General features: G+C 35.9%; 1 protein-coding gene across 11 annotated transcripts in view; it reads right to left on the bottom strand.

Moving 5' to 3' along the window:
* INPP4B (inositol polyphosphate-4-phosphatase type II B) overlaps positions 1-16,639 on the bottom strand; it is a 216,057-nt gene that overhangs the window by 97,053 nt on the left and 102,365 nt on the right. For 6 of the 11 annotated variants that reach the window (XR_015729073.1, XR_015729072.1, XM_087874550.1 and 3 more), the window contains 4 exons: positions 9,982-10,032; positions 7,441-7,520; positions 2,420-2,543; positions 959-1,031 (listed from right to left, as the gene is read on the bottom strand). Coding sequence is in view for 9 of the 11 variants with exons in the window: in XM_087874550.1 (XP_087730676.1) it covers positions 959-1,031; positions 2,420-2,543; positions 7,441-7,520; positions 9,982-10,032 (328 nt within the window). In the remaining 2 variants the exon portion in view is untranslated. The remainder of the gene's footprint in view (positions 1-958; positions 1,032-2,419; positions 2,544-7,440; positions 7,521-9,981; positions 10,033-16,639) is intronic. The other 5 variants (XM_087874552.1, XM_034401282.3, XM_087874553.1 and 2 more) reach the window with 1 other exon arrangement.

Genomic DNA, 16,639 nt, shown 5'->3' with positions numbered 1-16,639 from the left:
AGTTAAACAAATGTACTGTATATTTGTGCACACGTATGTATTCCACAAGTCACTTGAATGTCTGTTGATAGCTATATAAAAGAACACATTTTATCACATTCATCATATGACTCTGATTAAATGTACTGTCCAGATGATCTAGGCCAGGGCTGTCAAACTCCTGACCCAGGGGCCAGATGCGTCATGTGCTGGCCACCCCCCCTCCCCCAGTTTAGCAAAGGGGAAAAAGGTCCAGATATGTCATGTGACACTGCCATGACACCATGAGTTTGACACCCCTGATCTAGGCTATTTTGTTGTAACGAATCTTAATGGTGGCTGGATGAGGAGTAATACACTGAATCACTATCCAACAAAGATACTTTAGGGGGAAAGTTCAAGTGTCCGGGGAGTGTTGACAAGACAAAGCTCTGCTTGAAATTCATAGCTTGAAATTCTCAGTAATTTATTTTTGTTGCTGGAAAATTCTGCTTTGACCCAGAAAGCTTGACTTAAATGGGAACTCTGGTTAACAATTCTGCCTGTACGCTAATAGTTTGGTCTATACATCTGCCATCATTTACATTCCAGATTACTCTAATATGTATAAAGTACAATTTTGGCCCTCAATGTAAAACCAGCAGAGAAAATGGGTGGATGATTTCATGGAATTTCTGCAGGGGATGAACACATTTTCCAACAGTTTCAAATGATTTCTCCTTTGCTGTAATAGGACCTTCTGCTTCCAAAAAAGAAATTCTAAATGACAACATTTACTGAAGCTATAAAAATCAGGATAACTGCATATCTTTGGAGAAATGATTGTACAGTAAGCAAGACATTTGCATATACACTTTGACCCTTACTAGAAGCTGACAGAAATCATATGAGCCTGAAGCTAGCTCACCCTTTTAATTCAATACTAAGGTTAGCATTAAGCATTCAGTTAATCTCACCATTATAAATTAAATGTACATACCTGCATTTAATAATGGTAAATTATCTTTATTAATTATGTTTTCTGGAGATGAACATGAATAAACCAAGGCACACTGAAAGATAAAGTTAGCGAATGTAAACAAGAATTCATAATACAGAGTAAAAATAAAGAGTTATAAAGCAATCATACTATATTCAGGATAATATACCGTGTTTTCCCCAAAATAAGACCCTGTCTTATATTTTTTGAACCCTTAAATAAGTGCTTGGCCTTATTGCATGTGCTCAAAAGCCCAATTGGGCTTATTATCAGGGAATGTCTTATTTTGGGGGAAACAGGGGACTACCCTATTTAAATACCATAGTGCATGCTGTTTCTTTACTCTGTTATCTTTAAAATGCCAAAATTGTTGCGAGTTTGAGTGGAAAAAATGTTTAACTTCTTACAAAGTGAGGATGTCATGAACTAAAGGCTCTTTAGAAAAACTATTATCTTTATTCACAGAGATGCTTAAGAATTATTGTTATTCCTTTGGCCGATAGTATCCATAATTTTTTATGTTTTTGAGCAATAGCTGGAAGCTACACAGCACCCAGAGAAGACCAATTCCTCCCATCCCAGGAAGGGGGCAATACGTATTATTAGACACACTATTTTCATATTGGTTTACACTGTCCAGACTCCATTTACCCCTCTCCCTCTCCCTCTCCCTTCTTCCCTTAGCAAACTCACATATCATATTTAGCCTGCTTTTTGTTCACCAAAGAAAGTGTGCTTTCAAAGTCCTTGACTAAATAAGCAATCTAACTTATGTGGCCGTAGATCAATGTGCTAGACTTGATGCAATGACTTCTCTAATTAAACTGTCTCAAAATAAATTGGCTTAAAGTACAAAAAGAAACATATTTGCACCCATGCAGAACTTATTGTGTCAATCCAGGAACTTTAATGTAGCGATTGAGAAAAGTAACTAGCTATAACTTTCTTGCCATAGTGTCTGTCAATCACAGGAATGTATCTTAAAGCAATTCTTTCCTAAAACAGCAAAGGCAAGAAATACCAATTCTTAAGACTGAGGATTAAAATGCCCTCCTTTGTTTTCATAGTCCTATTCCTTGTAGAGGAAAAGTGATGGAGTATTTCAAAATATGTGAGGCTAGGATGAGCCAAAATGAGAGCAGAAGAAAAAAAGAGGTTACCATACATTCATCAATAACATACCTTTTTATTAACAACAACAACAACAACAACAACAACAACAACAAATCTTTAAAATGATCTGCTCCGTTTCTATGTTAAATAGAAGTAGGGAGAAACAGGGTAGCAGCCCAATTTATATTAAGCTAGTTAATTTAATTTGTTTTAAAGTTATTTTCTTTTAACAATATATGTTAAAATTCTATACCAGATAACAGTTTTGAATATACAATTTTGAAAGTTACACATTTTCATATAGGTTTCTGAAATAATTGATAATTCTAATTTAATTTGTGAACAGACCTGGGTTTTTACCTTTTGTTCCTTTCCATCTGTTGTGATCTGATTTGATTCCCCATCGTCAGTCTTCCCCATATTTATAAATCTGACATCTATAGTGCCAAATGTCTTCCCACCATCTAAACTCCTGAACAATGATATGGAAAAGAGAAGGGAACTTTATTACATCCCTCATAGCAGTTTCATTAACTAAATTATTTTCATTCTCTATTAATAGCAATTAAGTACAACAAGCTGTCTTGTAATCACTGTCACATGGGATTGTTCTTTATTTCTAGTGGACCCTGACATTTAAGGAAACAGTATGTCAACCATCACATTTACAATCTGAAATGCTGCAGCATATATTTATTACTTGTTCTCCATAATAATTTCTGAAGTGAATAAAGCTATATGCAAAATATCCACAGAGGGTTAAAACAGATACTGTCCTTAAATATTGACCACCATAATGCATGCAAGAAACATAAAAGCTCTTTTGTGAGCTTGTGATGTGTTGTTCCAAATCCGAATTTACAAGACCATTACCATGTTTTCACATTATATTACATTCAAGGAAAAGAAATTACAGTTCTAGAATTTTGCAGATTTGATACTTGGCTTAACAAATTCTTTTAACAATTTTAATTGGTTTTGTCTTTTTAAATTTGGGGCCAAACAGTGATATTTCTTTTAATTGTTTTTAATGTTTGTATTATATGTTTTTATCTGGCTGTACACCGCTCTGAGTCCTCAGGGAGAAGGGTGGTATATAAATTTGAAATAAAATAAAAAATAAAATAAATACATCTTACCTTTTCATTTGTGTACTGCCAAAATCATACAATTCTGCAAACTACCAATGATAACAATTCGCAAAAGTCCATTAAACAACCCCATGTTGCAACTTAACAAAAGGGCAACACAATTAGTGCCAACCTGGTTTCTGGAAGAAGCTTATGACATAAAATGGGGGGGGGGGGTGTCACAACAAGAAATACTGCTTCTAAATACCAACTGATGCCTCTCATATGTCATAAAGGTCAGTTCTACCTACAGTATAAGGAACTAGAGCTATGCTGGTCAGTTGTTCTAATCAGTGACATCATCAGAGTAAAGGTAAATATCCACTTAGTGGATATAATCAGGTTACAAAATCTATTAGATATGATAGATCTAGACCTAGGACAGGGGTGTCAAATTCAAGGCCCATGGACCAGATCTGACCTGCGTGATGTTTAGATCTGGCCCGTGGGGCCGCCCTGGAAACAGCGAAGGACCGGCCTACGGTGCCTCTGCCAGCAAAAGCGGAGCTCGGGAGGGCCGCATGCGCCCTTCCACAATCCATTTTTGCTGGCAGAGGGTTGCAAGATGCCGTCGCAGCTGAAAATGGACGCTGGCAGAGTACTCAGGCTGCTACAAGCGCCCCCAACACAAGTGACATTGAGTTGGCCATGCCCCCCTGCCCCTAGAGGTCAAAAACAACCCTGATGCGGCCCTCAATGAAATTGAGCTTGACACCCCTGGTCAAAACCATCACTTTTGACTATTTTTGAAATAGGTAATCCATAGTGAAGTTTTATTTTTCTTGTTTTTTAAAAACAGATTTAAATACAGGAAAAATAGAACTTTTAAAACTGCAGACTAGATTTCCCCCCAAAAAACTTAACTACGTGCACATATTTTGCAAAGCTTAATTGAAAACACGCACATGACCCTTCATTCATCAAGGAATGAAAAAATGGAACACAACTCTATTTTGAGCTTTTCTAAAGGAAAACAAAGGACAGTAATTTTTTTTTAAGAAAAAGCCTTTGTGCACAAATTTGACTATACGTCTGCAACTATAATCATTGCAGACATTTAGAAAATGCCCTCCAAAGTGAAGTCAGAAACATGCCTGGGCACATTCAGAGTAACTACACAAGGATGTACAGTGTACTCTGCATGAATAAGATGTCATATAATACAGGGTTACATAGCTTGTCATCCCCGGGTAGAAGGGGCCTTTATTCAAACAGCATGAAAACTAATTTGTTTGGTATTAAATTGACCCTCAAGGCTTCCAAAGTGAAAAGCCAGGAGAAGAGACACCATACTTTTGAAACACGCAGGTTCTTTGAGGAAAGTGCGTAGGTTGGTGCTTTCCTACCTTGCTATATAGCTTCTGTAACATGGCAAATGATAATCTCAAGGGTGCATTTTCAAGAGTGGACTTTCTGGTTTTTCTTTGAAGACGTTTCACTTCTTATCCAAGAAGTTTCTTCAGCACAGACTGTCAGAACTGAACTATTCAAAACTATTCAAAAGGATATGCTGTAACATATGTGGGGTCTGTGAATATGTTGTCTCTACCAGAAACAGGTATGAAGTTTACATAGTTTACATTTTGAATGTAGTCATGGAATAGGAGTTTACATACCAAATTATATCTGGCCCATACATTAGAGAGGATAACTACAATGTGATGAAATGGGAATATTATGGTGTTGTGTACCTGGCTAGGTTTGTGCGTTTTTTTTAATAAAACCAGAATTGTCAGGATCTACTTTCATCTCTCATAATTCCAAAGAGTATAATGGATATGTAAGACAGTTGATCCATGAAAAGTCATGACACTATTTCACCTTCCAAGAACCTGTATAATTCCAAATATGTATAAACTGTGGTAAAACTGATAATGAATACATATAGATTGGTTGAGATGGTTTGTTTCAATATACCTATATGCAGAAACTTCACAGTTAAGGCATAAAAAGAAAAATGAACAATTCCTTTGAGTTCAGGTGTGATTATGTGGTAAAGTTATTCTGTGGCACATTTAAAAATAAATTAGCAATATGTCTTGATTTTATTCTGCAACATGTTGGTATTGTTATTGCTTATATGCCTGAGGTACCTGTGCACCTTTATAAATTTTATAAATGTTTTACAATTTTGGTCATTTTTAATATTACCCTTAAAGTTCATATTTAGACTCTGTTTCTATCATAGACTTAGACTGGATCTTAGAAAAAATACACAGGTCCCTGCATGAGCTTCAAAATAAAAATCAAATTTAGGGTGACATCCAGCCACTGGCATTTATATAGCAGGAAATAAAACAATTATTTACCCATTAGGATCCTCTGAGAGAATCTAAATGGCAGCCATTCACCATTTTACAGGCACTATGCTGTTATCCAGTACTGCCTCCAAATTCTTAATAGAAATTCCAACATATTTTATTGCAATTTGTCAGCAGTGGTAATTCTTTCATGGAACCTGAACCTGAGTAACCATGAAACATGACCTTGAGTGTTTCAGGTAATGGTATTGCTGTGGACAGGGCAAATTGGAAAGAGTCTGAGGTAGAAGATGCTGCTCCTGATGGCCCAGATGAATGCTAGAAAAAAGCTGGAAGTGCTACTCCAGAGTCCCCAGGTGAATGCCACCCTCAAGGAGAACCTAGCAATGAGGCACCTAAATCTGAGGGAGATAAGCAATATGCAGAACACCAGGCAGCATAGGTGGTAAGGGATGGAATACATGATTTTCCCTCTAGCTCAAGAACTCAAAACACCAAGCAGCAGAAAGGCATTCTGTGTGACTTCTTGTCTTTTGTTATGTTTCTGAACTTGATTGCCTGTGGTGATAGCAAGCTCTGTTTAAGAACCTTCACTGCCCAGCAACTTTTTGTTTGGAACAATTGTTCTTTACCCAATACTCTGTTCATTTACTTTCTGAAAACTTGTTTGTGGAAATATTGTTTCTTTCTGACATGACTTGGTTCAGGAGTGTCCAACCTTGGGAATTCTAAGCCTAGCGGACTTCAACTTCCAGAATTCTGGGAGTTGAAGTCCGCCAGGCTTAAAATTCCCAAGGTTGGAGACCCCTGACTTAGGGTTTTTTTTTTGTTTTTTTTTTAATTTGATTTATATGCTGCCCTTCTCCAGAGACTCAGGGCGGCTTACAATGCATTAAGAAATAGCCTTCATACTTTTGTATATTTATACAAAGGCAGCTTATTGCCCCCACAAATTGGGCCCTCAATTAACCTACCTTAGAAAGGATGGAAGGCTGAGTCAACCTTGAGCCTGGTGATGGCTTGCTTGTTCTTGTTCTTCAGACAAGGACTTGAATTATGTCTATAACTATTCTGTCTTTGTTCCTTCAGATTCTGACTACCAGCAATAGCTCTTAAGGACTTGGGAACTGTATGAGAGATGTGTGTGTAAATACTTTTGGGACATGCCTGCCCTTACTTGTATTTGCTACTCCTCAAGTAAAATATATTTACCCACTATGCTTCTGTATATGCACACACTTGATCTGAGACAGTTCCTGTCTCTCCAATTTTAAATTTCTCTGAGGAACACTATTCAAGATCATCATATTTAAAACTATAGATCAGTATTTCAAAGTCAAATTTCACCTCCTTTGAATATCCCAGAACATGTAACCATGTACCCTTTATTAACACTTATTTATGTAATAATTTATTATATGCGCACCCAAACAAATAACAAACCTGTTCTTCCACAATTTGATTTGTTCATGACAAGAGGAATGATTTGGAGTATAGGAGAAATATACCCAAATTTCCCTCTCAGACATGCTTTGTGCACATTTGCTATCACTGGGAGGGCATTAGGCTCAGTTACAGATCTGTAGTTATAATTTTGCACATAGGAGTTTAAAGTTTTTACCACTATGTGTTTTGTTTCAGAAAGGTTCAAAATAAGGTTTGCTCAATATATTCATTTTTCATTGCTTGCTACAGGATTGTAGGGTTGTATGTGTGAGCATGTATTTATGTTTGCACATACTATTTATTTAAATCGATCACATTTCAAAAACAAAACAAAAGCAGATAGTATTATTGCACATCATTTGATTACCTAAAAAAATAAAAGGATAATTCAAGTATACAAGAAAGAGAAATAAAACAAGTAATCTCCCTATGGGACTGAACAAAATCCTCCAGCATATCATGTAAAATTTGCATTAATTTTAAATAAAAGATAGAAAATTTGACAAGGTTTGTAATTAACAGGTAGACCGACCTGAGGCTAAGAGTCAACTGCTGCTCTTCTGACTTTACCAACTCGCCTACTTTAAAAGTAGCAGAACCCAGGAAACTTCGCTAGAAATCAAAGGGAAGATTAGATATACAAAGATTCACAAAACACAAGGGTTGTATGAGATATACAAAACACTATTTGAGTTTCTCAAATAGTAATGGTTTCTCTTTCAGCCAAAAACAAACACTTGATAACCTTGATGGCAAAAGATAAATATTAACTAGCAAATTGAACATTTATTCACCACAGAATGTTTTCACAGATCAGTGATGCTATTCTTGATAATTGATTAAACTGGGACAGGAATTTCTTTTTCACTAAAAACAAAGCGAATTGATAATTTCAAAAATTGCATGCTGAAAATATAAAGCTATAAGAGAAGGTATCTTTTTGGGTCTACTTATTTTGATATCACAGTTGAGGTTAACTGTGAAGATGTTTGCTGCTGTCATTCATTAGTCAGGCTTGCAGGCAGTATCAGTTATTTGCCAAATATGAACATATTTATTTTCCAGCGGTATTTCTACATAGCCATTTTATTTATTTTTAAGAGTCAATGTTGACTCCCTGTGACTACCTGGACTAGTCCTTACAATCTTCTTGGCAAAATTTTTCAGAAGTAGTTTGCCCTTGCCGCTTTTCTAGGCCTGACAGATGGTGACTGACCCAAGGTCATCCAGCTGACTTTGCGCCTAAGGCGGGACTAGAACATCTGGTCTCTCCTTGTCTAGCCTGGTGCCTTAACTACTACATCAACCTGTGTCTTGTATATAGAAAATAGAATATGGTATTAAGGGAATGAATGCAACGTTTATTAATTCAACACACTATATGGAGCATTTGTTTCCCTCTCTCTTTTTATTGTAGATGCAAGCAAATGTATTCAGCCAACTCTATTGATCACACTTATTTTTGTTGTGCAGTTTGCTTTATTTATTCATTCAGGCAATTACAAGCAACATGAAAGGAAAATAAAAGACAACAATTACAATCTGGATTGACAGGGAAAATTGGATTGCAATTATATATTGCCTACTACAAAATAAATCAAATATGGTATACCCTGAATATCCCTAATACAATAATAACATACTTATTCACCTAGCACTAATAAATCTAATATAATAATATAAAGCTTTAGTAAATAAAACTTTATTAATTTACTAATTAGTAAATAAAAATTTACTAATTAAAATATATGTCCTCTAAAAGTTATTAAAAATAGTAATAACTAAGCAAAAAGTTGATAACATCAATCAATGTTATTATGGTCACAGACCAACATTACAAATAAAAACATTAAAAGCAATAATAAATAAAACAGTCAAAATAATATATTATAATTGGTGATGGATTATCAGACAAATAGGTTTTGAGCAGGGATGGGTTCTAAAAAATTTTACTACTGGTTCTGTGGCCATGGCTTATTTTGTGGGCGTGGCTTGATGGTCATGTGACAATTCTTTAGGATTTAGCAGAGGTACTGGTCTACCAGACTTTTAACTGCTTGCAGTTTTTGGAGGCACTGGTCTACCCATTTATTTTTGCAGGCACCGGTCTACTCATTTGTTTTTGGAGGCACCGGTCTACCACCACACTGCCTTTTAACACTGATCAGCTGTAGGGCGGCCCTTTGAAGCCCCGCAGCAAGAGTTTAAACAGTTTTTTTTCTTCTAGCCGATCAGCTGGGACTCAGGAGGCAGCGATAGATTGGAGGTGGGGCCAAATAAAAGGTAAGGATAATGCGGGGGGGGGCGGGGGGGCAGAACTGCTTTGGTGACATCATATCGTCACCGCTACAGGCTTGGTGGAACCGGACCAAACCGGGAGGAACCCACCACTGGTTTTGAGGCAGCTTAGCTAATTCTAACACAATTAAGCTGAAAATTATAAACAATAGATGCACAGACTTTTGAAAATAGTAAAACTCTTTAGTATATTGACACTTGTGACATATAAGGAATCTGAAAAAAATTATTAAGTGGTTGGTTATTGGTTATCTGAAGTATTATGAATGAGGTTTAGGTATATACTCATGACATTGTAAAGAGGATTGCAAAAAGTAATCCAGCAGAATTATAAAGTACAGAAAGTACAGACGCTGATAATTATCAAATTAATATGATCATTCATAGAAGAGCTTTGTGGTATTTGATACAGACAATTTTGGTAAGAGTGATTAAGAAATGTAATACAATGAAAAATAAAATGTCACTTGGAGTCTTTCTTGAGATTGAACTAGATGGAAAGGAAAGGAATAGAAAGGAAAATATCTATTTTATGTCTCTATACAGAAAGGTACTATAGAACTGTTGCAGTGTCTGCATTACTTCCTACTATAACAACATACAAACAAAAGTACCTAGGAAGTGCCATGGTTGTATATTCAATTCTTGAATATTTTGCACAAATGTAATTTATGAAAAGTTTGTGAATAGCTGATCATCAAAACTTTAACATCATTTTAGCATTATCCTTTTTAATGTAAATATATACAGACACATATATCAACAATTAACCTACCCCACTGTCTGTCCTTTGATCTTTGTTTTCTGTCAGGATGCTAGTCCGAACCTAGACAAATCAATTGACAAATCAACAAATAATTTAATTTAAAGTTATTATTTGGGAAACTAAACTAGAGACAATTTAGTTAATGAAAGTAATTCAACCTTAGAATCTCTTTTTTCCTGAACAAAAAAGTGGTCCTTTTCCTCTATTTTATTTAAAAGGAAAAATATTTTATAATTGTCATTGACTCCATCTTCCTCTGGTTCTAATTTAACTTCATAGTTTCACCATTTAATTTATCAGAGATTCCTGAGTTTATAAATTATTTTACTAGAGACCAATTAAATAATAGGTAGTCAAGCTTTTGATGGATAAGAAGCAAGTTTGTGATTGAGCTTGGTTGGTTGTTTTCTTGAATTGATGTTACCTAGTTTGATAATGAAACATCTGCAAGAAAACAACCAAGCTCAGAGAACACCAAGGACCCCGCAGTTCAACCCTGAGCTACAAATATTCTCTTCTATCAGAGACAACATTTTAGGACATATAGTAACAAAGTGGGTGAGGCGGCATCCTATATATGGAACAGGTAGCTTTTGGCGGTACTTCACAGATTTCTCTGTATGGTATGTTCTCTGTATGGTATGTCTATTTTAGAGCTTATACTATGTTTTTGTCTCTTTTCTATCTTAACATGATTGAAAAAAAAGATTGCTCTGCTCAAGCAATACACATAAGTTAGTAGTAAATAGTAAGCTGTAAAGTGTGCTTGGATAACTTGTAGCAAAGTAGTTGAGTTGTAATGTATAGCTCAAAATTCTCAGGTAGCTGCATTGAATCTTCAAGTTTTCCATAATCACAAGTTGTATACCACTGACTATATATCTCTAATGGACAAACATTACTTATTGGTTTCTTGAAATCATCAGATCATTGCTAAATATGAAATACTGGGCTAATTAGAATATCCTTATACAGTCTACATAACTTCCCTTAGCATCAGCCAGCACTGTCAAACTCAAGGAAGATACAAGTTATAATGCAAAATATTGGGAATTTTGAGACAAACAGAAACAGATCATATTAGTAATAGTATTTTAAAGCAGTGTTCAGCAGACAAAATAATAGCATATTTTTATTTAGAGGAATTTTGTATCTGGCAGGCATGTTAAGTATTATCACTGCAGAACTGTACAATCACCATGCATGTACTATAGCTTCTTTATATTATGGGGAAGTAAGTTTTCTGATACTTGCGTATAAACAAAGTGAAAGGATAACTTAAGAAACATATAACTTTTTACAGTGTAAACTCATGGAACCAGAATTTAAGCTATGCCTGGATTGATTTTTCCAGTATTTAGCAATTTTAGACAGCTTTAGTCTGCTTACTCTATGATATGAACTAATGCTAAATCATGCTTAAGGCCAACCAGCTAAAACGTCATAATTGGATTTGTGTTTTTGTTCATATTCAACAAGTTTGCTAGATGAAAAGTTGAACTCCAACTTTTTACAGCATAAGCCAATCAAAAGTTTATGATGTTGAATTCCATACATGTAGTGCTTATACAAGGCTATAGGGTTTATGGGTAGCAATTTTAATCCATTAATTAAAATGGTTTCTAACTGACAAGAAACCTGCTGAACTACAGTAATTAGGCAGCACAGTTAAGAATAAATTCAGGCACCAAAAGGTTACACTATGTGTGGCAATATTTAAGGTTCAACTGCTATTTTACATTAGCCACTTTCCTTCCCACTTTTTTTTAAATTGGAAAGCGAAGTTGAAACAGAATGTTCATAAATGATACTCGTTTCTAAGCTGCACTAAGTTCAACACTCCACTAAGGGATAATGTGGTTTATTTGCCTTTGTTCAGCATGTTGACTTAGCTAAATGTGATTTATTCAAGGCAAACCAGTTTAGCATCAATATAAGAAACCAGCCTTTGAGAAACAGCCAGAAGGCTTACTACTTAGATTAATTACCAGAGTGCAGTATCAGGTTTATCATGAGGACTGTAATTGTTGAATTGCATAACTACCAATGCCAATGTGGAAGAGGCATTTCCTCCTCTCTACCCATGCAGCAAGGAAAATCTCTTTTAGATGCTTTTTATCCAGCAAAAAACGTGTCACAATTTAACACATATTTTCTTGAAAAATGTACACTTAATGTAGCTGTAATTCACTAAAATTATTAAATTAAAAATCCTTTACTCAGGTTGACGCCATCATAATCAGGGGCTCTGTAACACAATAGGAAGCGAATTGAGGTATTTAGTGATAGATCACAGATAATGGTCTCAGGAAGAACAAGCTCTTGTGTTACTTGAATATTTTTCAGATCTAGGGACTTTTTATTGAAGATGGCTATACCACCTCGTCTTTGGATTTCACCGTCAGACCGGTGGACATGGTAGTCACTTGTAGTGGTAATGAAGTCAAGAAAGGATTTGTTTAACCACGTTTCGCAGACAAAAATTATGTCAAATTGAGCCATATTTAATAAAAAAAGAAATTCCAGCATTTTGTTTGCGAGACTTCTTGCATTAAGTAGTTTGCATTTAAGGTCTGTAGCAATGAACCTGGATGATCTTTTGGGCGTGCATGCCTAGTTTTGGATGTTGGGGTGTTGAAGTTGTTGATTGTTGGTTATTGGGTTGTTGTGGTTGTGGGGACGTAAGCTGTTGGTCTTGTGTTTGATTCAGTCGGTGCGGTAGTCGATGTAAAGGTCAGTCTCTCCATGATCTAGGCGTCTTTTGAGCTCTGCGCGGAGCTCACGGGAGCATGCACACTGTAATATGGATAGGTCAGGCCGCGAACACAGTTTATTATGGTTAGTGTGGTTTCTGGCAAGTGTGTTTATTGAGTGGATGAATTTGTATTTACTGGCCTCACTATTGCAAATGATGTAAGATCCAGGCATCTTTTGAGCTCTGCGCGGACGTCACGGGAGCATGCACACTGTAATATGGATGCTAATACTTAGCAGGAGCTTCCCAGATATTTCAATAATGTGGTTATAAACCAAATCCTTACTGTAACCTAGGAACTTCAGTCATAACAAACAGTTGATAGTTATGGAGCAATACAAGGGAGATTCATACCGAGCATTTTTTCCCCCTGCATCACAACAGAATTCATGTCTTCCATTTCTTGTATGAGCCATTATTGGCAGTTGCATATTTATAATCTCCACATTTCTGCTCTGAGACGCTCTTACAACTAACAGGATCTTGAGAGCTGCATATCAGCTAGCTCACTATAATCACTGACTCCTTATTGAAACCAGCTCTAAATTCCTATTTTTAATCACCTTACATTTTTCAATGACAGAAGCATATTTTAAGCCCTCTTTTGGAATTTATTCAGAAAGAAGCATTTCAAGTGTAGATCAATTCAGATTTGAAAAACTTCATTTTTTTACTGTATTAATCTTGGCAAGCAATCAGACTGCCCATTGAACCACCTATAATATTATAGCTATAGTTAAGATTTGAAAAGGAATTCACTGTAGAGCCCTGCAATGGAATCTGCCCAAATAAATCATCTAAGGCCATGATGGCGAACCTATGGCACGCGTGCCAAAGATGGCACACATAGCCCGCTCTGTGGGCATGCGCACTGTCGCCCAAAATCAATAAACCAGGGGGCTTATAGGGTTTTGCCTCTCTAGGAAGCAGGACTCTTTGGCTGAGCGTCTGGGAGGTCGGCAGGACATGGTGGGAGTGATTTGCAGTTGCTCTTCTCTGCCTCAGAAGCCCTGAGGAAGCGGAGCCTCTTTTCTCCCCCTCAAACTGGGAAAGGAGCGTGGGTGGGGGAGGGTCTGCTGTGACTGAAGGCAGCCTCGGAGGGAGTTTCTCCCATCGGGCTGTGCTGAACCTGGAGAATGAATGGAGGCCTGGGGGCCTCCATTTTGACAACCGCTCTCTCGGTGCCAACCCCTTGAATTAGGCAAGGTCGGAATTCCGGTTGACGTCGCAGTGGGAACGGACTAGAAAATAGCGTCCTCTGATGAGCCATGCGAAATCCAGCTGGATGAACCGCTGCTGGGAAGCTTTTGAGCCATAGCTATCCTGTAGGGACGGTGAAGAAAGGAGAGGTGTTTCATGGACCGTGAGGAATTGGCAATTTCCTTGCTGGAACAGCTCTCCTGAAGCAGCAGCAGGGGCGGCAGCCATCTTAGGGTGGCCACCTTGTAGCGTTTGGGAAGAGTGCTAGAACTGGGTGAGATAAATGCCAAACTATACTAAGAAAAGTTGAAATTGAAGTTTTAAAAGAATTGCAGAGCTTGGACTAGTGACTATCTGGCATGGGGGGGGGAATCACACATGCGGAACAAAGAGAAAGCATGAACTGTAATATAAAGAATCTGAGAGGAAGTCTTGGATTTGGAAAATTGGGAAAAGCAAAAGATTTTAAAAGGGAAAAAATGATTTTCGGAAGATAATAATTTACAAGAGAACTTTAAAAAATTACTGGACAATTGGATTAAATAGACTATTTGGTAACGGAGTAGAAATGGAGAGTGCCATCTGCTAGAGGAAAAAAAAGACTAATATTCTGTTCAAATAGACAAAACAGAAGAAATAGCAGCTGGAAATTTTGACCTTGGTCATACAGAAAAAGGTAAGTTAGACACTGTGAGAACATTTAAGGAATGACTGTATTTTACATCTGGGTGGTTGTTTTATTTACCTTCTCTTCTGGAAGATAGCTTCATAATTGGATTTGACTGTTGCTGAATTTGGATAATAATTAATAATTGAGAAGAACATTTCAATTTTAAAGAACAAAAGGAATGACCGAAGAAGGAAAGATGAAAAGAAGCGGAGATACAAGAAACTATATAGACTTTAAATTCTGGTCAAGTTTATAGAGATATAATTGGGGAGGTATTAGTAACCTTTTAAATTGCTATAAAATGGAGTTGCAGATGTATGAAGAGTTACTTTTGATGTTTAAAAGCGTGAATCTTTACTAGGCAAAAAAGAAACAGAAAATTCATTTAAAAATACAGAAAAAGAAAAGGAAGACAAGTTGGAAAAGGGAAACTTATATGAGAAACCAGAAATTAACAATGTTGAAGAGAAAGTATCAAAAAATAGAAATCAGATAGAAAATATTAAAGAAATGTTTGGGAATGTCAAAAGAGCAGAGAGGAAAGGGGGAAAATCCCCCCTAAAAAAGAAACAGACAAAAGAGAAAAAGGGGAATATCTGGAAGAGACAAGGGGAAACTTTGGTGAGGGATGTTCGAACAATACAACAAAAAAACATAAAAGGAAGCCAGAAGATGAAATGTAACAAATATTTTTTAAAAAAGAGAGAATTGAGAAATTAGAGCAAGATAAAGGGCCGTGCAAGAACTATTAGGAAAGGGGATGCTAAAAAAATTTAGAGAAAATGGTTAGAAATGAAGGATGATGAGGTAAACTTTAGCAAATATACATAAGATAGAGTAATAAATGAGAATGGGAAAGTAGACAATTTAATAATAATAGTGTTTTTGATAGTTTTTTTAAATTAGAATGAAATTTTAATTGTTATAGTGGTGGTAAGAGAGAAGAAGTATAGGATATACTGTGATGTTAGCTACATGAAAGCATTGAAAATGAAATGATAAAGAAATATATGAGAATAACATGCCAGAAGTTGAAAAAATAAGATATGGTGGAAAATGATTATAAGTGATTATATGATAAAGATGAATGAATAGAATTTGTCTACATTAAATCTTAACAGAAATCTGAAAATAACTAATTTGACAATATTATTAATTTTGATAATGATGTGAATTAAAATGAACATTTAAAATGCTAATTGTATAGAAAATAACAATGTTGAAATCATGAAACTGATTATTTTTGCAAAGAAGAAGAAATAGGACATGCTTATGATAAACCACAGCAGATGGAAAGGTGAAAATAATTAATTTAACTATATCATTAATTTTGATAACAATGCAAATGAAGATGAGTGTTTTACTGTTAATGATTGGGAAGAAGGAATTAGAAAGACACTTCCGGAAATGAAGAAAGATTGTAAACAACTGGAGCAATTGTTGAGAAGAAATATAAGGCGTAAAGTGATGTTATTCAAATATAACATTGAAAATGATAAAAAATAATGGAGGAAAATTGATATGGCAGAAGTTGAAATAATAAGATATGGAGAAAAATGATAAATCTGTGATAAAGGATTACACTAAAGAGATGAATATTGGAAAAAATGGGAAGATTAAGATGTATTATAATGATGATTTTGATTATGTATAAGATGTGACCCGGTCAACACTCTGTTCATAAAATATGTATGATGAAAGAATTTTTTTAAAATAAAACTTGTCTTAAAAAAAAAAAAAGAATTAGACAAGGTCAAGAAGACATGACAGGAATGTCCTTTAGTGGCTCACATGTTTAGGGCACTGGGCTGACAACTGGCAGGCTCACATTTGAGACCCAGTTGCTGCTGAGTGGTGGGGTGAGCTCCCCTCACACGCTCCAGCTCCTGCCAACAGAGTTTGAAAGCAGCTAACCACTAGTAGATAAATGGGTACCACTTTGATGGGCAACTTAATAGGGACATGAAACAAACAGAACTCAATAAAATGCCATAAGGTAAGGTAAATTTTGGATAACTCATATAATTCATTGAAACACTTCA

Source organism: Pantherophis guttatus, chromosome 8 (assembly GCF_059756535.1).
Source record: "Pantherophis guttatus breed Tessera chromosome 8, ASM5975653v1, whole genome shotgun sequence".
Taxonomy (NCBI): domain Eukaryota; kingdom Metazoa; phylum Chordata; class Lepidosauria; order Squamata; family Colubridae; genus Pantherophis; species Pantherophis guttatus.
Note: the sequence above shows the minus strand (reverse complement) of the source record. Positions and strands in the feature narration are given on the sequence as shown.